General features: G+C 42.5%; 1 protein-coding gene across 9 annotated transcripts in view; it reads left to right on the top strand.

Moving 5' to 3' along the window:
- Positions 1–22,856, top strand: part of CARMIL1 (capping protein regulator and myosin 1 linker 1) — a 330,496-nt gene extending 307,640 nt beyond the window's left edge. For 3 of the 9 annotated variants that reach the window (XM_073224193.1, XM_073224188.1, XM_073224196.1), the window contains 7 exons: positions 2,604–2,716; positions 4,859–5,291; positions 8,889–8,970; positions 10,082–10,294; positions 12,939–13,079; positions 15,514–15,663; positions 21,831–22,856. In XM_073224193.1, coding sequence (XP_073080294.1) covers positions 2,604–2,716; positions 4,859–5,291; positions 8,889–8,970; positions 10,082–10,294; positions 12,939–13,079; positions 15,514–15,663; positions 21,831–21,967 — 1,269 coding nt within the window. In that variant the 3' untranslated portion in view covers positions 21,968–22,856. Of the gene's footprint in view, positions 1–2,603; positions 2,717–4,858; positions 5,292–8,888; positions 8,971–10,081; positions 10,295–12,938; positions 13,080–13,471; positions 14,072–15,513; positions 15,664–21,830 lie in introns of those variants that run through there. The other 6 variants (XM_073224190.1, XM_073224189.1, XM_073224192.1 and 3 more) reach the window with 6 other exon arrangements.
- Positions 22,857–24,037: the final 1,181 nt, after the last annotated feature.

Raw genomic sequence — 24,037 nt, 5'->3', positions numbered from 1 at the left:
ACTTTCCCACGTTTCTTACTAATATTTGCTTGTAAGATTCCATGATTATTCAACTCACTAATAGCACTCTTCGGGAATATTTGTTCACAGTTACCAGTGTACCTAACTGTCCTTGCCCTGCCCATCTCTGTCCATCCAGCCCGTGAAGATACTATGAGACTGGGCAGCTGCCTTGTCAGAATCCAGGCGCACCACCTAGTGTATTTCCTAGGCACATTCGTTTTAGTAATCGGCAAACAGTGGTCTGAACTGTCTTTAGTCCTCAAGATCACCAGCTTATCTTGTCGGCATTCACAAATTCTCCTTTCAGCATGTATTTATACAGCAGAGGGGCAAAATCTACCTTGTGTATCTCTCAAATAACAATAGCAATTGTGATTCTTGATTTATTTGCAAAATCCCTTCTCTGAATAAAGATGCAGTGTGTTCCATCTCACTCAGGGCTGAGGTTTCTACTCCCCCTTTCCAGTAGCTATGCTCCCCTTTTTAATCTGAAATATATTCTCCTTGAAGTAAAAGACCAAAATGACATGGGATTTTGAGAACTTCTGACGTCTTCATGCCCTTTCCTGTCCTTTCGCTAGAAATCGAGCTAAAACAGCATGTCCTTTCTGGCCTTGAACTGTTTTACCAACTACGTTTTCATTTTAGTCTTCAATTTTTCTGCTGCTCTCCTTGCAGGCTGCGGGCACTTCTGCTTCCTGTTTTAACAGATGCGTTTAAACCACTTCCACTGACAATCTCCCGGTGATACAGGACTTCTCTTAACCTCTCAACTCTCAGTCTCTTTATCTCTAAAATGACAACGTTGGGCTGGGAGACCTACAAGTTCCCACCTAGCCCTGAAAATTGGCCTCTCCTGCAGGAAAGCCACCTGCTTCGTCAAGCCCCATGCGTCTCCATCTCTGAAACCCATTAATGTTCTTCAAGTTCCCGAGACCCCTTTGTGCTGGCTATGAATTCTGTTTCAAAGCAGGAAAAGGAAAGGACTGAGAGGAAAAATTACTGCTAGTAAAACATAATTTTTTCTCCAAATGGGAAAGGGAATTTGAGAAGAAAACTCTGAGGGGAAGCGTAGGTGGGCTGGAAGTTCAGCCGTGGGTCCTGGGGTCACATCTTTCTTATCTGTCAGTCAGGTGACCTCTGTGGGCACCTCTCACCCTCAGAGCCACTGTTTGATCAGTGACCTAACAAAAACTAGGATAAAGCTATCTTTACTTTTCAGTTCACAGGGTAGATGTGAAGTTGAAATGATGTGTGAAACATAGGAACTGTCGAGCACCCTGCAAACTTAGGGAGCTCTGTTGCTGTGAACTGTAGAGATTCTGTTCTACAAAAGGCAAAAAATGTCTGTCCTCACAAGTTCTCTACTACTTTATCTTTTGTAATCAACATAAAAGTTATTCAGTGGGCTTCTTTCTCTCTATAACTGAGTTTTAGAACTTTCTGATTCTTTGCTCTATTGCAATACATAGGAAAGCTTTGCCCCAATGTAAAACATCATTCAGACAAGAGGTATAATTGTTTGTATGATTCGCATTTCACAGGGTTCTTTGTCATCTGTTATCTGCTCACTCTTCACCATTTCACAGACATGAACTCAAATACCCAGTTCATTTTCATAACGGTGTTTTCCCAATGAATGAAGTGGATGATTGTTAAAAGCAAATGATTGGTTTTAACATTTTCTTTAAACAATGCATATGCAGACATGAGGCAATTTCCCCCAGAGGCAACTTGAGACTTGCAAATCAAGATTGTAGAAAATAACTTTCACCCATTTTGTGGCAACCTCCAGGCCAGATTTTCCTACCATGGGAGAATTTGTCCTTGTGCCCACAGAATGGGCAAGATACAGGCTCTTTCTCAATGGCCCACAACCTATCTGTGTGAAATACTTAATATGCCATTGCAGACACAAATTGGGCATATGTTACTGAGCTCACTGTGAGTTGTCCATTCAAAGAGAAATGCTAATTTGGTGAATAATTTCCTTACAGCTTCTCACCAGCTTCTCACTGACCAGAATTGTAGCATGTCCCATGCCTACCCCAAATAGGCAAGGAGGCAGAGGTGCGGACCTGGCTTATACAAATGAGTATTCACACCCTGAAACCAGGGTTCTTCCAGCAAGAAAGAAAAGAAGCTGATGCGGGGGTTTGGAGTAGCCACAGTTAGTGCTGGTCAGGGTCCTCTCAGCAGTTTACCCTGTCCACGCACCTCAGGCCCTGCCCACTGGGATTATCACCATTCTCAAAACTTAGCATGTGTCTAATTTTTCCAATCGTTCTCTCTTCCTTTACTGTATGCCTGCAGTGCCTGTACTCTGCCTTCAGAAGCTTGGCTCTTCATACCCAGTGAGGTCTGAGCTGCTTCTGATACATGCAACAGTGTCAACCCTCCACCAGGCTTTGTGTTCATTCATAGTGCAGTCCTCACTTCGGTTTCTTCTTCTGTCTCTGTCACGGTTGTACATACAACTTCCACGTGGCTTCTCTTCCAGTAGAATTCAGCGGCCCTTATTACAGTGCCTTGAATCTAGCAATAAATCTTGGCCCAATTAAGGCAAATGTAACTTAACTGTGCACCTGTTTGCTTTGCAGGTCTGTGCTGCCAGCATAGTCTGCCAGGATGGTGACCAGAACGGTTTAATGGGGAGAGTGGATGAAGGCGTCGATGAATTTTTCACTAAGAAGGTGACCAAAATGGATTCCAAGTGAGTTCAGTCATTTCACTAATACTATTTAATTCACGTTTAAATTACTAACAATTACAATTAAGGTTAGAATACTAAGGCTCATTTATTTTATATATATATATCATAAATATTTATTTTTATTGCTTATTATTTTATTATAATAAATTATGTATAAAACTCCAGGCCAGTAATATCACTGGCAACTGGGGACTTGATAGCAGTGCAGATTCTCAGACCTACTGAACTAGACCCTGGACATGGGGTCCGGCAATCTGTGCTTTAATAAACCTCCCAGGGTGTGCAGAGACATGCCTCTCGGTTTAAGAACCATTGGACTAGCCCACAATGGACCACAATAGACACCATCCCAAGGTATTTTTTACGGCTTTATCACCTTCACCTGAATGATTCTGTTACAGGGCCGTGAGCTTTGACAGCTGAAATTACTTACTTGTAAATTCTCCTTGTTCATAATTCAATGTATGTGGGGCAACATCATTGTTGGCGGCACAACCTTGACTGTGTCAAAAGAGGCTTCAGGGTTTGCCTCTTAAATTTAAGTTCTCTCTGCATTTTCTTATTACTAAATGGAGTTTTCTTCAAAATACAATTCAATGAAATGGTACTTTTGTTAGCTGTTGTTTAACTTAAAACACTCCAGTTTTTAAGCATGGTTTGTACCAAGGTATTTAATCCCCAACTAAATGTAGAACCATCCCAAAATCACTCTCAATGTGGATTTGTGTCTGTGAAGTATTCTTCACCTTGAAATACCAAATTTAAGCCTTACTGATGAGCTGAGGGTGGGCAGGCTGGGCACAGATGGGGAAGAAACTAGTCTGTTCTATAGATTGACGAGTCTTATCTTGTCTCAGCAGGATGGTGAGGTGGGAAGTAAGGTAAATTTTTATATCCATAACAGTATAACTTACTGAGTGTTATAAGCTTTAGGACCTGTTATTTGTCTTCTTTGACACTGACCTTGAAGGTGGACATACTAGGTAAAATCCTATTCCTCTCTCCTTTAGGAACCAACCTAAATGTCATTTTTTCTTTGAATCTCTACCATGACTGTTCCTTCCCCACCAGATTAATTGCTCTTTCTCTACTGCTGACTCGGTGCTTTTATTCATCCTCTGCACACATCTGTTAGAGCATATATGATCCTGTGAGTGTTTGGTTTTTAATTTCTTTACAGTGTGAGGAATGGGTGGATATATTCTCAGCGAAAGAGATTCAAACAATACCAACATAAACAGACCAAAATGGGAAAGTCCCTTTTAATGATTTGCTTTCAAGTCTCTTTCTTTCCCCCATAGAAATGCTGTTCTTTCGCCCTTGGTCTTATTTTTCATTCTAACTTCAGTGTATGACACAGCCTATACTATATAGACCATCTTCAGTCACAATTGGTTGAATGAATCGAGACAATCTTTGCCTGTTTCCTCATAAACTACAGGCACCATTGCAGGCTGGCCTCTTCCTAAACTTTGGAAATTGATAAGCAGTTAGCAGAAAGGTTTATGCGCAGTTGATCTGGGTCTCTTCCCAAACAAAAGCCCATTTCCTTCACCCTTCCCGCCTATCCGTTTCTCGACTTTCTGAACGTTCTCTCTGTGGCAGTCCCGCCCTGACACTCATCGTCTGTCTTCTCCCTTGTTACCTCTCAGTGGTGTTGCATTTAAGCGAGGATCCAGATCTGTGGGTTGAGCACCGAGGGTGGATCGCAGATGTTATCTGCTGATCACTGAAGTCCTTCTGAGGGCTGTGGGGAAATCTGGCTCTTTCCAGTGCTTGCCGAGTTAAAGGAGGTCCTTGCTCCTGTGTCTCGAGTGAAGCTGGCTGTGTCGGAAGTCCTTGCGAGTGCAGAGGCCTTGGACTAGAGCATTTCAGTGTTTAAAAGGCTCACCTCTATTCCCGGTCCTACCACTAACATCTTCAGGTTCCTGTTCTTAGTTGTGTGCCTCAATTTCCTCACCTGTGTCTGCAATACTCTATATTCCTCTCTGTTTTCCTAAGTGCAGTGACTCAGATCAACCTGTTAAAATGCTTCAGAATAATTGCTGTATAAGCAGCGATCTCCATATTTATATTTTGGTCGATTCTTGCTAGAACTTTAATTACTATAAAACGAACAGGTTTTGTTCTTTTGAGTCACAGGAGATCATCAGCAAGAGGCCCAGAGTCCCTTGAGCTCAGTGAAGGCGGAGATGAAAAGAAAAAGCGAGACTCCCGGAAAAGCAGCTTTCTCCATTTAATCAAATCGCGGGCCAAGCCTGAGCGGCCGCCAGCACTCCTGATAGCAGAAGAGCCCTCCTCACCCAAAGGGGCCGTCAGAGGTCCAGCCGTGGACTCACCCAGGAAGGACATGAAGCCAGCTGAGCACAGTGGCAGCTCTGAACGGATAGAGGAGATGAAGACACCCGACTCCCTTGAAGAAAGTCAAGGGGAAGATGCGGGGAGGGCGGGACAGAGTGACGGCAAGAGCAGCAGCCCCCAGGGAGGGCGGCGGTACGGGGTCCAGGTGATGGGGGGCGGCCTGCTGGCCGAGATGAAAGCCAAGCAGGAGAGGAGAGCCGCAGACGCGCAGAAGGTAAGGGAGGGTTTGCTGTGACTTCTTGTCCTTTGTTTGGTAGCACTTGGTTTCATGGGTGAGGAAGGTGCAGAAGGCCGATTCGTTGAACAAAAGTCCCAAACCTAACTTTTTCCTAAAGAACCCGGAGCACAGATCACGAAGGCGTGGCACTGTTTTCTCTTTGGCACTAGGGCCGCTGCCCTGGAGCCGCAGCCACTGAAGGCGGGTCGTTGGCCGGGCACACACGGGCCTTTTCCCGCCCCTCCGGGCACTTCCCATGTGTGTCGTAGAAGCGTGTGGCAGCTGTTCCAGGTCGACGCTTAAATCTGGGGAAGAAAGTTAAGTCTGTTGAATCCAAATGGAGACTTGAGGGTGTCTGGAGATAGAACTGACAGGCAAATAAAAAACATTGAAACCAGACTCTAATTAGGAAAAGGTGGGTCCATTTTTCAGTTATTCCATAATTTATGCCCTTTTCCAAACCTAGAAATTCCTTGCTATAGTCTGGATATAAAAGTTAAAAGAAAAAAAATCAAGGTATTCTGTTAAAATTAACTGAATAGTAATGAATACCTGGCCATTAGTTTTGTCTATTCCTAAGAAGATACATTTCATAGTTTAAAAATTGCTGAATTTCTCCAAAATCTGGCTTCATGCATTATTTATTCTTTGAACCTCTTTTTAGAGTATAAGCTGTGGGTTTTTTTCCTCCCCTTCTTACCTCTGTTTTCTCCTGCAGCTACTTGACAGATTGTACCTTTACTGTGATCACTAAGCATAATTATCCCCAGATTTAGCCCAGGTTTGGGTTTCTGTGCATTATCCTCAGCCCTTTTACAATGGTAAAACTAGGTTCTCCAAAGAAAGGAAAATTGCACATCTATTTTATGAGAAGCATCAGAATAAAAATATTCTCTCCAGTGAACCCTTGATTTTTCAGAAAGTAAATGGTAAACTATATGCCATGATATGGAGAGCTGTTTTAATTTACTTCTAAACAAATGATTATTTCTACATTAAATCCTGCATCCTGCATGATTTTACAACTAGTCACCATAGTTCATCCACCAGCACCTTCCGTCTCCAGCAATGTCCTGGTCGCAGATCCCCCCTCACTCACTCATTGACCCTTGGAAAAGGGCTGGATCTGGGGACATACAACTATGTTCTGTTTTAACAGGGGAGGCATGATATGGCCTTCCCTGGCCAGAATGCTGAATAAATATTGTGACCACAACATTGGTGAGTCAGACACCCAAGGAAATGTTTAAATTTTAATCCATTTTGTAGAATTTCTTTACGACAATGAATGTGCTATTTTCACTAATGAGCTGTTTATTCTATCTCTGTTTCCATTGATGAACAGCTGCCTTTTGGTAGAAAGATGAGCAGTGCTAGAGGGTTTTTTCCATGTGCTTTGGATTGGATATATAATTGTCTCAAAGTGGCAAAATTTATAGGGTTTAGAATTTTTATTCAAAGCTTGCACTATGATGTCTCTGTGCCATCTAGTGTCTATTTAAAATAACAATAGTAAAAAACCTCAGTGTTTTAAAGAGTAAAATAGTAGACAGCTTCAGTGTATAAAAGTCAGAGGTGTGTTCTGTCAGAAAAGTGAAATTATAAGAGAAAGGTTTTTCAAAATTAGTTTTAGAATATTTTCCCCTTAAGTTTTTTAAAAAGTTAGGGACATGTTCTTTATAAAATCAGGGACATAAGCATCAGTGGTCAAATGCACTGTTTGTTGACAAAAATATATACGTGGTGTCTTCACTCTCCTTTTAAATAATTCTCTACACTGTCCACATTTAATACATGTGTAAAGCTGTGAAAATGAAAACACGGCATTTATCATTTATTAACAAGGGAGAGTAACAGGTATTGAATGGTTACATCTTTTCTTCTGGGGCCACCTGGTTAGCTACCTGCATTCAGAGAATATTGCATTACACTATTTCATCCTTATTCTGCACAATCATTTTTGGTATTTATTTAGAAATGCTGGGAGGAAAAAGTAAAAACAACCCCTAGGATTATATTTGAAATGCAGACAAGTGAGGCGCTTAGGGTATAAAATTTAGGGAGGTGCTTTCCCTGCACCTGCATGAGCCTGAAAGGGCAGGTCTCCTTTTAAATTTGTGCCTGACACCTTGCTTGACTCACCCTTTCCCTGGCCTGTTTAAATAGCCCACATTACCATTTTTTGTCTGAGTACAAACAACACACCCTTGCCTTCCAAGAGACTGTAAAACACTGGGACAGGCACTATGCAGTTGATGACGGGCCAAACCAGTTGATAATGTCCGAACCATTATCCTCTGGACAGCTGTAGCTTACGGGTGCAGGCACTCCCTGCTGGTCCATGCTGGGACTCCATGGCTGGCCCCCACCCTGCGGACGCTGTCCTAGGCTCACTGGGTTCTAGGCGCAGCCCCTCCCATGGGGAATCCTTTCCTCGGGATCACTTTACCAAATGATGCCCAGTAACATGCCTGTTCTAGCTGTGGTACCCGTGTGCACATTTATTCTCAAAGACCTCTTCAGTGCCCTAGGCAATGTAGGACTTTGGTGGTCTTGCTGGAAAATTCCTCAGCATTCCTGTCATGTCACGTGCCTCCTCTGGCAGAGCTGGCACTCCTGGCAAGTGAATGGCTCTGGCAGACTGGTAAATGTGGTAAATAAGTCAGATTCAACCGTGTTTCAAATAATCCCTCCTATATCATCAGTAGCCATTTAAAGGTAGGAATTGAAGGCATATGTTTGCTTTTCAGGTTCATCGGAAGCATGTATTGAGCAGGAGTGGGCAGGCCTTAGGGATCATCTTGCCTCCCGGTCTCCCCGCCCACTTTATCTTTGTTTTTAGACAGGAAATAGATGTGTATCATCTTTGTCAGTAGGATTCTTAGGTATTTTTAAACAAACAGTAGGCTTTTCTTTTCATATTTTTTTGTATCGAAATGCAGATGCTCCGATGTGGACTTTACTGTAAGGAAGACATCGACTCTGAGTCTATCAGTCACGACTCCTACCCTGACGCAGTGGTGTCTGACCTTCCCCACCCTATTCCTCAGTATTTACCTCCTAAACAATAGATCTGTGTCCTTTGGTTCCGCCTCACTGGCAAAGAGGACCCTGCCCATTTTAGGACCCCTTCACCTATTTTGTATAGGGAAGTTGACAAGATTTCCACTGCTTTTAAAACTTGGTTTTTGGGATTCAACTTGGAGAGGGTCCTGTGAATTTATAGTGTCGGCAGCTCCATCACATGGAGCTGAAGGGGCTGCATAGGTGTTCAGAGAGTAACAGGAAGCAGGAAATGTCACCAGGCCCTCTGGCTTCCCCTGACCCCATACACCTCTCATCTGTGGGGATCACTGTGAGGGACTGGCCACACTTTGGACCCCGAAGAGTAAAAACAGGAAAGAACATGTTCCTCAAAGTTTTGTCCCAGCAGGAGAGCCTCAGGGTAACCGAGAGGTCAGGTTACAGTCAGTGTAACAGTGGTAGCGTTAAGGAGCCCATTTTTTGTTGTCATTTATCATCTACTTCATTCTTTTTTTAACACTTTAAATAAATGTGCACTTTTGGGGATTGGGGGGGTGCTTTAATTTTCAGAAGCTTGGGAATGATGCCTTCTCCCAGGATTCTTCCAGCCTGGTCTTGAGCAGCACAGAACGGGTGGATGGAGGTGGTGCAGGTAAGTCAGGCCATTGCCTTCACTCCCTTAGGAAAAATACCTGCCTTCTGGTTTTGCGTCTTATATGTGATTGACCGAAGAAAAATTAAGATGGGGAGGCAAGAACAGGCCTTTCATGTTATGTGTTCTCAGCTTTCACACATCTCTTCGCCTGCTCCATCCCCAGGGTCACGTCTCCCACAGTAGCTTTGTGTCTGGATAGGGCACTTTTTCTGATTTCTCCAAGAGATGAAATTTCACTGAGAAGAACTCCCAAACTGGGCATTTAGGGAAGGGGGCAGAGGTGCTGACACGGCTAGTGTTTGTAAAAGTAAGCCATATATGATATGTGGAAGGTGGGTCTTTTGTTGGATATGAAGGAATATTCTTCCCTTTCAGCTTGAATATCCAATATCCTTTATCCCTCTGATTTTTCAGGTATAGTAAAAAAATGGGCTACTCTAGAGGGAAACTAGAAAGTAACTATTGAAATAGCTCATTAGAAACTCATTTTGCTGTTTGAAGTTCTTGGGCTTAACTTTCGTACCTTCATGCCCTAAGAGTTGGGATAGATCTCAGATTTAACCCGCTTAGGTTTGCCAGTCGTCTAAATAATGAAGGCAGCAGAAGGGGTGGAGGAGGGGCGGGAGATCATAGCCCTCAAGCCCTTCTCATTCAGCGTGAGGTTGTGGGCCTCAGCATAGTCCTCCTCATTGAGGACCTGCAGCCTGACCCCTAATGGATTAATGTCCAGACGTGAGGTGCCTGTGGGGGGTTCTACCTGTACCTTGTGCCAGATCTAAGAAGGATCTCAGTACAGCTGTGGGAAGAACTACTGCTCTGTCTTTGCATTTAGTATGGGCGTGCACACTATGCAGTGTAAGGTTTGTCAATAGGGGTGATCAGAAGAGCAACATCAAATTCATTGCTTTTCTACAAAGAATTTCAGTCTTGGCACCAGCATGTTTTGATTGTGAAAACATGCTAGAATAAGCGTGTTTCTGTTCTAAAATATCTCTGATGAGAAATGATTATAGCGGTTTGTACGAGACTTCCTAGCGTCAAATGATTGGTTTCTTTCAACTTTGATTTTTAAAGTAAAGTGTGCTTTTTGTACTGTTTTCATTTTTAGTGCCCAAAGTGCACCCAGGTCTTCCAGAGAGCCACTTTGGCTTGGGGACACCAGAAAAGAATGCTAAAGCAGAACCCAAAGTGGAGGCAGGCTCCAGGCCTTGGAGCTCCTGCAGCACACCTACCAGCCCCAAGTCCCTCCTGCAGTCCCCCAAACCCAGCCTGGCGGCACGGCCCACCATCCCACAGAAGCCAAGAACTACCTCGCGGCCTGGTAAGGGTTCTGCTGGTCAAGGAGCTACACCTTGACCAGGTGGCCTCCCGGAGCAGCTGGACTGGGACTCCACAGACGGCTCCAAGGGCTGCTGGTGAGCACCGGCCCAGGGGGTCTGCAGGAGGCCATGAGAAACCTGCCAATCACTCCAGACAAAGGCTGAAGGGTCCCTTTGTTCAGCACCAAGCAAGGCCCACTGACTCAGAGATTGTCCTTGCGTTTGGGGCTACGCCGGGTCGGAGGACAAGACTGGGAAAACAGCCTGTGTTGTGTTGGCCCATCTGCAGTGCTTGATTTAGCTCTGAAATCTACCTCCATGCTGGGCACCTTTCAGTGTAAGGAGGGGGATACAAATAGGGAAAGCCTAAGTACCCATGTTCTTACCCCATATTCTGTGTAACACTCAGGGTTTAGAACAGGTCTTGGTGAACTATGGGCCTGTTTTTGTAAATAAAGTGTTACTGGCACATAGCCGCACCATTTATGTACATGTTTCTGGCCGCGTTTGTGCCAAAATGGCCGATTTTGAGCAGTTGCGGCAAAGGCCATTCAGCCTGCAGAGTCTACAGTGTTTGCTGTTCGGCCCTTTACATGAACCATGTGCTGACTCTGAGTTTAGAAATCTGACGATAGAAGAAACTTAAAAATACTAGAAACCAATTGTGCTCCGCCTTACTCTCTCCTACAACTGCCTCGTTTCCCTATCAGGTTGTTTTTCTTTTTCCCAGCTTTCTGTTGTAAGAATTTATAAACATATAAAAGTAGAATGGTAATATAATGAACCTCTTCACTTTATTTCCCCATGAAAATCAGGCAAATAAGGATAGAGATACATAGATCACGCCCCTCATGGTCACTGCCAAGCCTGGTTGAACACGCAGCTCTGTCGGGTGCTGTTCTGACCGCTCTGTGTGGATAGACTCTTCGTATCCTCACCACAGCTCCGTTTACAGATGCGGAATCTAAGGCATGGAGACGTCGACTTTGGCAAGTCACGCAGCTAGTGGGTAGCAGCCAGACCCTAGGGCTTCACCACCCAGAGTGGTGACCTCTCTTCTACTGGGCATGTGTTCAGGAAAGCAAGGTGCCAGCCTCTCCCCGGTCATTCGTCAGTATGCAGATGATTTGGGGAGAAAGAGAAAAAGGCATTTTTCCCATTTTCTCTCAAACATTGTTTTCATTCACTGAGCAGGCCAGCCTGATTAATACTCTCTGGTCTTCGCAGCCCATTGGTCCCTCAAGAAACCAGTGCACAGTCTCCAAGTAGAGGCCACAAGGAAACAGGGACACTGGGGCCACCTCAGGCAGCCAGCCCTTGAAGCAAACTACTTAGAACTTCCTAAGTCTGCTCCCCAAACCCAGACTCACTGTGATGGGGACCACAAAAAGTGTCTCGGTGCACACGAAATATCTTCATAATAGAAAGAGTGTGGAGTATGAAGGCAAAGAAAATAGTTCAAGAACTTTTTGCAAATGATGACTAATCAAAAGCAGGTTGGCATTTTCGTCAGCAAGGTGTGTCTCTAGGCTGAACTAGGGAAACTTACAAATAAGGTGAACCGGATCTCGTTTGTAGAGTATTTTGGCTCCCCAGTTGCGAATGCTGAAAACAAAGCTAACTGGAGTACCAATATTCTGTTGCAAGAAGCTTTTATTTTAGTTTATTTGCTAAATGTATTCATTTATTTCTTAGTACTTAGATATGGAGAAGTATGTTTTTATAGAGCTTGAGAATTCAGCAGGCATTTTCAAATACACCATCTCATTTCCTCTCCACGATTCTGAGAGATTGTCAGGCTAGATAGAGTTATTCTCACAGTGTCCTGTCACACGCGTGCTTTCGTAGTGCAGCATGTAGTGAACTTGGTTGGAATTCTAACACTGAAGAGAACCTGACTGAAGGCTGTCTCCTCCCGCACATGCACACACACACACACACACAGGCATGCAGGCATGTGTGGGTGCACACACGCACACACACGTACCTGACGAGTATTGCTTACCTAGCTGGTAAGAGAGCAGAGAGCTCAATTCAACAAATCCTTTCAATTAGAGTGAAACAGCACAGACTTTAGAATTAAGAGACTAGAGTTCTAATCCTAGCTATTTTGCCATCTTTTTACTTTACCGGGTCATTTAATCTCTTCTTTTGTGCAGCGTTCACCAAAGTCCTGTCCAGTTCTTAAAGTCCGTGACTCTAAGTTACTCCTAATGGTTGCAATATGTGTATCTAGGTACACGTTCCCATATTCCTGCATGCACTACCTCACTGGATTTGACAACAGGTAAAAGCATTGTGTTATAAATGTTACATATTTTCAAAAAAATCGAACGCCTTTGTGTTTGAGACAGAAGCAACGTTTAGTTCACTTGTAATCTAATTTTTAAAAGTCAGCTCATGGAAATAATGTGCCTGTTAGATGCACATCTATGAAGTTCAAGGATTTTAACATTTCATAAATATTTAAACATAAAAATGCTTAAAGATTTTAAACTTTCATAAACGTGAAACTAATTTTTGGACAGGAAAATTCTGTGATGCTTTTTAAAAATTATTAGCCATTTGTATTTAAAGATTAACTGGCTTCTGTTTGAAGAATCCAGTTTGTGGAACAATTTGACGCGTGTGTTTGTGTCTCCCTAGAGGACATCCCGGACTCCCCCTCCGGCCCTAGTTCCCCTAAAGTGGCTCTTCTTCCACCTGTCGTGAAAAAGGTTCCGTCAGACCAGGAGAGAGGCGGCCAAAGTAGCCCCCAGCCCAGTCCCAGGACATTTTCCCAAGAAGGTAAGAAATTTTTTCTCTGGGTTTTCCCTCTGCTGGGAGAGTCATTTCAAGAGAAAAGAATTAATCCTGGACTTAGCAAACATCTAAGGGTTTGTTTAAGTCAGCATCTCTTGGATTAAATTTTTGGGACCAGAGCAGTTGCTTTGTTCAGAAATTTGATTCAACGTTACGGTTGACACTGCCCCATAATAAAGGCCCACATACAAAGAACGAAAAGCCTAACAGGCACCTAACGCAAAGGCCTAACTTTTTTGAGGTAATAATCACCACGTGCTCCTGCACTCGCCCCCAGCGTATTAGGAGTTCCTTAAATATTATTTTGTGACTTTATTTCCAAGGTCCGTATTTCTAAGAGATTCCCCTTGTTGTAAATGACCTTTGCTGTGATTCAGGAGCTGCTCACCCAGACCCAGGAGACGTCACGGCTCTTTTTCCTTGCTCAGTCATGAGATGAAATGTTCTGCTCCTCAGAAGCATGGCACCTGCGTGGACACTCTAAGGCCATCACCACACCACTTTGCTCCTTTTCATTTGCTAGGATACGAGCAAAGCAAGATAATCCTGGGACTTGAATGCTGTCGCCCAGAATTGGCCCAAGAGTTGTTACCAGTGGAGTTGAGGTGTATTTGGGGTGGATCCAGCACCCCACCATTTCTTTCCCACACCTCCCTTTTTCTCTTAAATATACAGTTAACTGTTGGGTTCTGTCCTTCATAAAGCGTAATGTAATTGCAGTCTCCAAGCCCCACCAGTAAAGAAATTTTAGAGTCACACAAGTCGTTACCCATGTCCAGTTGGCCCTCTTTGAAGTTCGGGGTTGTTTTGTTTTATTTTAGATTTGTTTTTATGGTTTAGAATTCTTTGACCTTTGTAACTTTGACATCTTCCTACATTGCCAATTTTTTTTATTACTAGTTTGGGTTGAAATTAATAGAAAGTGTTTCTGAGTACGATCTTTGGGACTTGGGATTCTAATTAAAAAAATAACACAGCCTGCTTTCTCACCTCCGTTCTTCAGATTTATTTGGTGGGTACAAGTTTCACTCTTACTTACTGGCTATAAATAAAAGAAGACTGGATTTTGACCAAAGCTGGTAAACCACTTCTGTCAAACAGAGAAACTAAAGCAGTGAAAGGTGGCTGGGAATCATTTCACAGGGAATAAATAAGTAGAGGGTTTGGTGTTATGGCCACAGCCTTTGGAAGTCCTGGTGTCAAAGAAGAACCTCTGGTGGTGCCAGATCAAGTGGCTTGAAGCGGCAAGTGCCCCTGACCGCGCTGCCTGTGCCACCGTGGTCCTCCCCCACTCTCACCCTCATTTTCCCTCCTTTCTGCGACGGCTGACTTTGTGTCTTTACTTATAAGGAAGCTTTGAAAATGTCTGAAAGAACCCTTTTGTAGAGAAATTGGAGGGGGGAAGGGGTGGTTGTCCATCTTGTCAAAAGCAATTGCAATATGGAAGGTCAGAAGATTGAATAAAAAATAATCGCTTAACATTTTTTAAAAGTAATGTATTCTAGATGCCTGTATGAATAAAACAAGGCCTAGAGTAACCCCCCAGCCTCATGGAAGAATGGGTACCATGCAGCCTCCATGGTTAACAAAGTAGGAAAAATCCTGGATGCTGGCAAAATGCCCGTAGGCCCTTGACTAAATCATGTGTTCTTTCCCCAGGCTCTGAGATATGAACGAGCTGCACCTCAGACATTTCAGAGCTTCAGGGGTAGATGTTTGATCCCCTTTCTCACTGCCCCAATAGCAAATATTCTGAGTGTCCATACTCCCCATCTGGGGTCCAGAGTAAGTTAATCAGAGATCATTTGATGGTATCAGTGGTACTGAAACTGGACTGGGAATATGCATGGGGTCTGAGAACTGTGTGTGAATGCACAAGGCGGTAAGAGTTTGACATCGGTCCATCTATCAGCTCGCCCACTCAGCCGGCCCAGGAATGATGGCCACTTGTGTGCCCCGTCCTTTTCTTGAGAGAATATTCCCGATGCGCTTCTTCCTATTTTCCTGTGGGTTGTTCATGCTGGTCGCTTCATTTCCTTGTTCTGTGCCTCCCTGTGGACTAGCGCGCCCATCTAATTTCTGAAACAGGTAAATTACTGTGATTCTTCTGGATTATTCCATAATGAATGTGGTATTTGTTAATCCATCCTGGAATCAAAATGGTGACACTGGGGCCTTTTTGTCAGTACTGTTTTGGGGCCGACTCAGAGCTCACCCCATTTTGCACCACATTTCCATACTGTTGGCTGTTGAATTCTGTAGATGTATCTGTTCTGGACCAACACTGTAAGTTCTTGAATCCTTTAAGTGGGGTGGGTAAGCTGATGCTTAATTTTTAATATTAATATTCTTTAGTATTAATGTCAACACACTGATGTATTTCTTAATGTTAAGGGTAAAATGAATCCCTTTTCCTCAGTAGTGCAAAGAGGAGATTATTACAAAAGACATTCAGATCATGACAGTGGCAAGCCTTCCAGTAGAGGGAAAAGATCTTCAAAACTGTACTCCACCATTGCAGAAGAGGAAGTGAATGCAATTGGGCACAGGAAGTCACAGCCAGCAAATGGTTAGAGCCTTCGATCATCACCCCTTGCTGACCCGAAGCTTATGAACCGGCACTAACAAAAACAAACTTTAATTGGGTGTCTTCTTTCCTGGGTCTGGGTCAGGGATTATTCATACAGCTAATTATTTTCTAAATGGCAACAGGATGGTCCTTCATTTGGGGCAAAAAGTTTTGACTTAGAAATCTAAAATCAGAAACTCTTATAAGGAGATAAGTTACTTTGGGCTATGGTGACGTGTCCTTTCAAATTTTTGTGATCATGTGAGTTTATATGTATAGATGGGGTCATGCCTCCTAGTCTCCTCCTTTATCTCTTCATTCTTCTATTAGATTTAAACTTGATTGGATCACAAATTCTTAGAGTAAACACAATTTAGAGCATATTGGCCCAAAACCTTACCATACACTTCTTTAGGAAAGAATCAATAAAAGACCAGCAACTAAACATAGACCCTGCATCATGCACATGATATTTGTACAACAATGCGAATTTTATGGTAGACATTTTATGACCCTTTAGTAAGAAGGAAAAGGTACCAATTAACTTTTCCACCTCTAGGAACCATTTATTCTGTTTTACAGCAGTTCCTGTACGGCTTCTGCCTTCCATTTGACAATGTAGTGTATTCTGTGATGTTGTGTCCAGGGGAAGCCCATCCCGGGAGACAGGGTTTGAGTCTGCTGTAATCTCCAGTGGGAAATTTTAGAACAAGTACTGCTGATTCAGAGAGGACATGTCTTTTCTGTGATTAAGCACTCATCGTTTCCCTGGTTTTACAACTTGTTATAAATATGACTTGACAGTCTTTTAAAGGATTGTATCTTAGTACCGTAAAAAGGAAAAGAATATAAAATAAACTGATAGCTGAGATTTCCTTCAAGGCCTCCTTCCCTTAAAATAAGGTACTTTCCTTCCTGTAAAACTTTATTAGAGATAAGCATATGAGTATATGTAGGCTCCCAGAGACGAATGAATGGCCCAGCAGTCTGGATATAACTCCATCCCCTTCACTGCCCTCTAAGAAAGCACCCCAGAAGGCAAGTCACTGGAAATGACCTGATTTACAGGAATAACTTCTCTTTATTGCAAAAGGGTAAACCATTCTCAAACTTTAGCACTTTAAAGCTGGTAATAAACATCTTGTGACCCCCACTCGTAGTTTGATGTCCCTGTGAGTTATGACACCTCAAGTGGGAACTGTTGTCTTTGGGCACTTGCCTTGGCATAGGTTTACAAAAAGCAACAAAAAAACACGGACCAGCTCTCCACCAGCAACATCTGAAGCAAGTGTCCTTGGCCAACACCACTGGATGAGCCATGTGCTCTGACTTGCCTGGTAGTGAGAGACCCGGGTGTAGGTGATGACACACCCTGCAGGACAGTGAAGTCCGTATTCACAGAGGGTAGAACGTTCTGTTTGCACAGGGTAGCATGTGCCCTAGAGAAAACCAACTAGTCAGTTCTTCACTTTTGAAGGATTTCCTATACAGTAGACCTCTTTATAGATACGTGGGTGTAAGTCTTCTCTCTACAAGAGATTTTCTTTGATGTTTTCAAGGAAATCTTTTATCTTCAAGTCAAAGAAAAACTAAACACCTGAGACATCTATTTTCTGAAGAGACAGAATTATTTTTTAGAGTGCATCAAATGAGAAACTCTGTCTCTATATTGTCCTTTTTGATAAGGACATGCAAAGTTACATAAGTTTGGGAAATTTACATACAAATTACTGTGTCCGGTGACTTTTATCACATGATTATTAACGAGGCACCCTTGACGCAATGCAATCTTTCTGAAGCCTCTCAAAGCACTTTATACAACACACAAAGAGACTACCTCCAATACCACAATGATCAGCCAGTAAGGCTTTGAGTTAGAGTAACAAGACCAAAGACTGGTAGAAGCCACATCATAGAAAGGCAAGAAATTCTGCGTCCATCTCAGATTTTTCCTTGACCTCTTGGGCTGCATCAAATTTTGATGAAACTAAATAGGACCATCGTGTATTGCTTTTCTGCCTTGAGTTTTCTTGACATACTGACAGGAACCTTAAAGGTTATTTTTACAGGAGCTTCAATTAAAGTCAATTTAAGTATTATGTTTTAATTTTGTTTTGTTAGTGCCGATTCCTAGCACTTCGATTGTCTTCACCCTTTAGCAGTGCATACATAGCAGCCTGCTTTTTGAACAGTACCTGGTTAACAAAGAGCATGGAGTGGAGCAATTCTATTAAACCATGTTGTGTACTTTCCTTTAAGAGCAGCTTTATTTATGCTAAAACAGCTTTCTTATTTTCCTAAATTATGTATCCGTGTAGCAAAGAGAGACTGTTGTTCTCAAAGCATGCTGCATACTTTTATCATGATTATTATATTTTAATTTGTGTGGCTATTTTAATATTGACTTGATAGGTAAAATGCTTACTTTCTTTGAATGGAAGTATTTGTAACTGCATCTTTTATGTTACATGTCATTTCCTCTCTACATTAAATTATAAGCTGTGATGTTTTCATTAGATTATGTCCTATTTTCTTGAAGAATATAGTTGGTTTTGACACTGTTTGCGTTGCAATGTGTCCCGTGTGTCGCCATCCTGTTCTGTGAGTCCTTTTATATGGCCCTTGCTTCTCCCACGATCCAGCCTGTAACCAACATGTCTTTGGCTGCGGCTTATAGTCTGTTAGTCTCTGTTCTGCTTTTTTCACCAGATCTGGGTTCTACTTTAAAGAGTTCTTCAAGGGAAACTTAATGGTTGGCATTTTCAGCTCATGCAAAAAAGTATAATATATTCAGGGCTGACTACTGAATATTATTTTAAGGTCATCGTGTTTTCCTCCTGGGGCGTATGATTGATTATCAGTAGAGCTTACAATGGAAAACTCAAATTTTCATATGAATCTCATTCTGAGTTTACATGCACATTTTAGAAGCTTTAACAATTAGCATGTATGTATATATACACATACACACAAAGTCGAATCATCATACAGAATGACAGACTTCATGTTTGAGCCTCTCTGTGCCAATTATTGCCACTGTAGTGGGATGTGAATATACATGGAATATTTGTGTTGAATAAATTATCTGTTCACTTACCTCAAGTATCTTTTATAATTTTAAAGGTACATGGAGTGGTAATAAATACGTGTGTGGGTAGATGTATAGAAATGCTACAGCACATTAACTGTGTGAATACTTGCATTGAAGAAGTGCAGTTAAACGATCTGATATTTTTTACCCTGTATAGTCAGGCATTAAATCAGGCTGCCTAGGAAAAGGTTGATCTGAATTTTGTAAGTGTATTAAAATAATTTCTGGAGCTTTAAGTCTGAAGCACCATAATCTTATTTGGCTCTTCAGTAATGGGAGCCTGACGAAACCTAACTTCAATATAATTGTAATTAGCATCCTAATTATTTACAAGCAAAAAGATGCTGCCCAGACTGGAAAACAGTCTGACAAAGAACACTCCCCCTACAAAGTCGTCTGCACTAGCGATCTGCGCTGATAAGAGGTAGGAGGCTGGGAGGCCAATGCTTTGGCTTCCAAACTCAACTGACTTGGCTGTGACTTTAGTTCCTTCATCTCACTGTGCCTCAGTTGTCCTGCTGTGAAATGGTGCCTACCTACCACACTAAGCACATCAAATGAGAAACTCTCTCTATATTGTCCTTTTTGATAAGGACATGCAAAGTTACATAGGAAATGGCAGCCTGATACTAGACTCATTATCATAATCACAATTGGTGGTAAATATTTTTAGAATGAATTTTTAAATAGTGTCACTGCTGTCATGAATTGCTTTGACAGGCCTCTAGAAAAAAAACATGTCATTATTCCTCTCAGTGATTATGTTGGCCAAACTACAGTCTTTGCTTTCATTAGTGGTACCAAGTCTATGTCACCAACCCAGAAATCGGCCTGGTAACTCTGTCCTCCCCATCCACCCTCCCTAGCTTCCCCTCCAATCCTAGAGGACTCAGAAGCCATTATCACTTGGACAGAGACTGAAAGACAGTCTGCTTTTTGCAGGAACAATTCCTATGTTGCATTTATCTGAATTCAGTTAGCCCTGCTACAATGACCCTGGTCCAGGGCTACCTCAGGTTTAGTCTGTGACATAAACATTTTTGACTGCATGAATCTCTCTGTTTTTAGAGAGATGTGGTGTCATATAACATGATTAGAAATGGGATTTTGAGGAAGCTAAAATACTGAGAAGGATGAAAATATTTTTTGATCTAAGAATTACAGCAAATATGTTTGCTCTCAAGACAAATGTATCACCGTGTTTTTTTCTTCCTTTGACCCTGTAGTGTTGGAAATTTATTTTTGAGTTAACTTGATATGGAAGAACAGCTTATTTTGGCTTTAAAGTGAAATGAATAAAATTTTCTAGCAGATTTCACTAATAATGCTCTATTTTGAAGTTAGATTATTGCAGTGTCTTCAACATGAAGATATTCTAAGTCTTCTCTACTTCGTCCTGTTCACAGTTCACATAGAAGCGTAGAACTTAACTCTTTGTGTATTGCTGTCAAATTATCTCTGTGATAAAGGGCAAGCTGTTTATAGAAAATTATTTACCCTTTTCCTGAAACCTGGCTTGTTAACAACTTTCAAAGCACCAAGTGCATTTAATTTTTTGCCCAATTAAAGCTGAAAAATAAAAATCAATTATGATATTTATTAATTCCTTTTCCTCTCCATCTGAGAATTTGCTCAAAGTTGTTGGGTAAAAAGGAATCCAAAGTTTAAAAATGACTTAATTTTATGATTCTATTTGAAAGGTTTATCCTTTTCAGAATTTTGGGTAATTTAAATGTAATTATCTAAAAACTTAAATTTTTGTTGTTTAGAGATCAGAATCAGGCCCTAACAACTGAATTGGCAAGAGACCTACTACTTAAAATGTTTGCTTTTTGACTATTAAATTCCATGAGCTTTTACTTCCTGAGACAGTCGTTAGTGGATTAAACATTTAAATAGCCAGTTCCTGGCAGTTGGAATTGGCTTTTTTTTTTAAGCATAATGCTAAAATAAAAATGATTAGAAGCATCAAATAAGTCCTGGTCCTTTTCCAGGACTGTGTTTTTGATTGGATCATTGGAACTTCTGAGTAATGAGGTAGCTACCATCTTCTTTCAAGCCATGCAAAATGTGTGGTGATTGGTATTTTTAGCTTAAGTGGTGTCTATACAATAGGCTTGGTGAGTAATATTTAATAACCCCTAATAGCCTTGTTGGAGTCTGGCATGTGAACCTCTTCCCCAGGTGTGGTAGCAGTGAAGCCACGATCTCATAGGGACGAGCACGAACCTGGGCTTTGAAGAGAGAGATCTAGCCTAAGTCCTGAAACCAGGATTCAGCCTACCTTACAGGGTAGTTGTGAAGAGTAGAAATGATAAAACGACATGTGTACAGGGTCAAAACCAGTAATGATTCTCCCACCGCTGCTGCTTAAAGCCTCAGTGGATCCTTCATACTTATATGTGATCAAAACAGCCACAGTAATTGCAATTCCTTTACCTGGAGTCTGGTTCCAAAAGGGTTGAATATGTTATAGGCAGTATTAATTCATTTTCACAAGACTTTAAACTATTCATTTCATAAAGAGTGGAGCTGAGGTTTTCTGAGACACAGAAAGGTCTGATAAAGATTGCTGAGCTTTTCCTTACATCCTGCCCCAAAAGCAGAGATGACCCAACTCTTTAAGTCGTGAAGAAGGCATCGAGTGGGACGTCTGTCCTGCAGCGCCTCCTCCAGGCTGTGTTTGTCGCCTGCTCTTTGCGGCGTGATGTGACCAAGGCTGTCACCAGGCACGGAGCAGCTTCAGAGCGCTCCCCCTTCCTGGCATGAATCTTCACCTCGCCCACATCCTCGCCTTCTGGGGTCCTTGCTCGGATTTTTTACTACATCTGTGAGACGTCCATCCTCTCAGAGACTGGGTTTTTTTATGTTATCTTGTTTTAATTTGTTTCTGTTTTTGTTGGTTCTTTTTTAACTTCTGTCTAGTGTCCACGTGTAATTGGTAAGTTGTTTCTGAGACAGTCCATCCTGAACCCTTCCACTCTTTGGGGCCCTTGTACCTCACCCCATTGTTGGTCAGGCCACTGATACTACCTTGCTGATGGACTCTAATGACTTCCTTCCCCTTCTGTTTCAGTTTCGAGGAGGAGCTGGGGCCAGCAGGCCCAGGAGCACCGAGAACACAAGCAGTGGTCCCCCAGTAAAGATGGCCCCCAAGGGAGCAAATCTAGCGACTCTGGGGAAGAAGCAGAAAGACAGTTTATTTTTGTGTAAAAGCCGTCCATGCAGAATCCAGGTGTGCGGGGCGCCTGTGTTCAGCCATCGGGGAGGAGCCGGGGGCAGCACCTCCCCCTCCTTCCTGAGCTCACTTCTCCTGGTGCCTTTTTCTTTTGTTTTTCCTTCTGTCTCTACTCTTTCTTTCTCTAAACAGATCCATTTTTTGGTAATCAAAGCACATTTGTTTGGTCTTCTCCCAGCTTTGGCATTTGATTTCTAAGCATTGCCTATGCCTTCAGTGAATGCCAGCGATGATCCCAGGGGCCCTACTCGAACTGCTCTGAGGCAGCTAGTTTGTCCTGCTAGATGAGTTTTTGGAGGTAAGCAAAGTAACCGGATGCACCCTCACACAAATAACGGCATCCAGCTGCCTGGGGTACTACTGCGTACCGGAGTCAGACCTGCACTTGCCTACAGAGCAGTGTATTCTTGATGTATGCATTTGCACATTGTAACTATATTAACAGAGCACACTAGTAAATACTTTGTACAAATTATGTATATTAGGTCTGGCGATAGCTTTTACATTCTCCCACGGGGACCTCCTTGGTTCCTGGTGTGGGATTGTACATCTGAACTTGGTCGGTGACCTTTGCGATGCCGTCAGCAAGCACGGAGTGCAGGAGGCCCACAGCCATTTTACCATGTGCCCCGATTAATGTGTATAGTTGATTGGAATGAGGTTTTATGAATATTTGTGTTTTATGAAGTCTTTTAATTTCTGTCTGCATATTAGCTTTTAATGCGTGATTTTAAGAGAGAATACTTTGACACCTGTAAAAAAATCAAAATACTACTCTCTAAGACATTTCACAAATACATTACAGGCTGAACATATTTTATTCATATGTATATTTATAGCAATAAAATGATTTTACAAATGGAATTCTGAGCATCTGCAGTTGCTTTTCTTAGGATTATCTTGTGGTGGTGAATTTGATTTTGCCTCCAAAATCCAGAAAAATCACAGTTCCCAGATAATCAAATCTCTTAAATTCAAAGTAAATGTAACTTGCTAGTTCCGGTGCCTTCTCTCACCTTTGAGGAAAAGGTGGAATTTATCCAAAGGTTATATTACCCCTTTGATCCGGCTCCCATTACCTCAAATCCAGGGTCGTGTAAGGGATGAAAGCATGAACTGTGAAGGTGTTGTGAAGAGTCACCAGCGAGTGTGGTCTCCTATTGGAAGGAAGAGTCATAGAAGGTGGGACTTGTGTGATGCAGCTGTTTCCCTCCTTAGCGCCCAGCATGCGCACGCACACACTCACACTTGGGTGCCTGGCATAGACCAACTACTAGTAAATGTGGGCTGGTTTACTGCCGCTGCTTAGGATTCCATGAAGGCAGGCAGGCAGAAAATTGTTTCCTCCAAATGTATCCCTGCCACCAGAAGTGCTGATAGGAACAGACACCTCCGACCGCTGTCACAGTAGGAGAGTCGCAAGAGGACAAATGGGCCTCGGCGAGCCAATACGCTGTAGTAGGCGAACAAAACCCAACCAGGGCAGTCTGGCGTGGTGGAGCCCACGTCCTGGAGGAACAAAGTGATCTGCAGGGAGGGTTAGTTCTGTCCAGGAGGCTGCAGAGGAGACCGTTGTACGAGGCCATGAAGTGACACCTCCATAGTACAGGGACTTTGTGTGATTCATGGTTGTAGCCCCCGTAAGTGTATGATGTGACCTAAAGGAGACCTTAGAGAGTAGCGGCGAGATAAACGAACAGAACGATATCAGTCTAAAAGTAAATTCCCGTTGATTTAGAGTATTATGTGGTAAAAGTACACCTGGCACCTCTGGATTTTAGCATCGGAGCTGTTCTGGAGAGAGTGGACAGCAGGCCAGACAGTGGATAGCCTTGGTAGGCCTATTAACTCCTTAATAGCTTTATTAAGCACTTGGAACTTGATTGACCCTGTGTGCAGTAGGAGCCATTACATATTTGTAATTTTTTATATTACATAATTTATAATTGCATATTTGTATTATAAGCTATAATGAAATAAGAACTGTGATGTACAGACAAACCCTATCTAGCTGCTGGAGAAAGGCCGTCTCCATGCCCTTGACC

Source organism: Manis javanica, chromosome 16 (assembly GCF_040802235.1).
Source record: "Manis javanica isolate MJ-LG chromosome 16, MJ_LKY, whole genome shotgun sequence".
NCBI classification, from domain to species: Eukaryota; Metazoa; Chordata; class Mammalia; order Pholidota; family Manidae; genus Manis; species Manis javanica.
The sequence above is the reverse complement of the archived record's forward strand: the minus strand, read 5'-3'. Positions and strand labels throughout refer to the sequence as shown.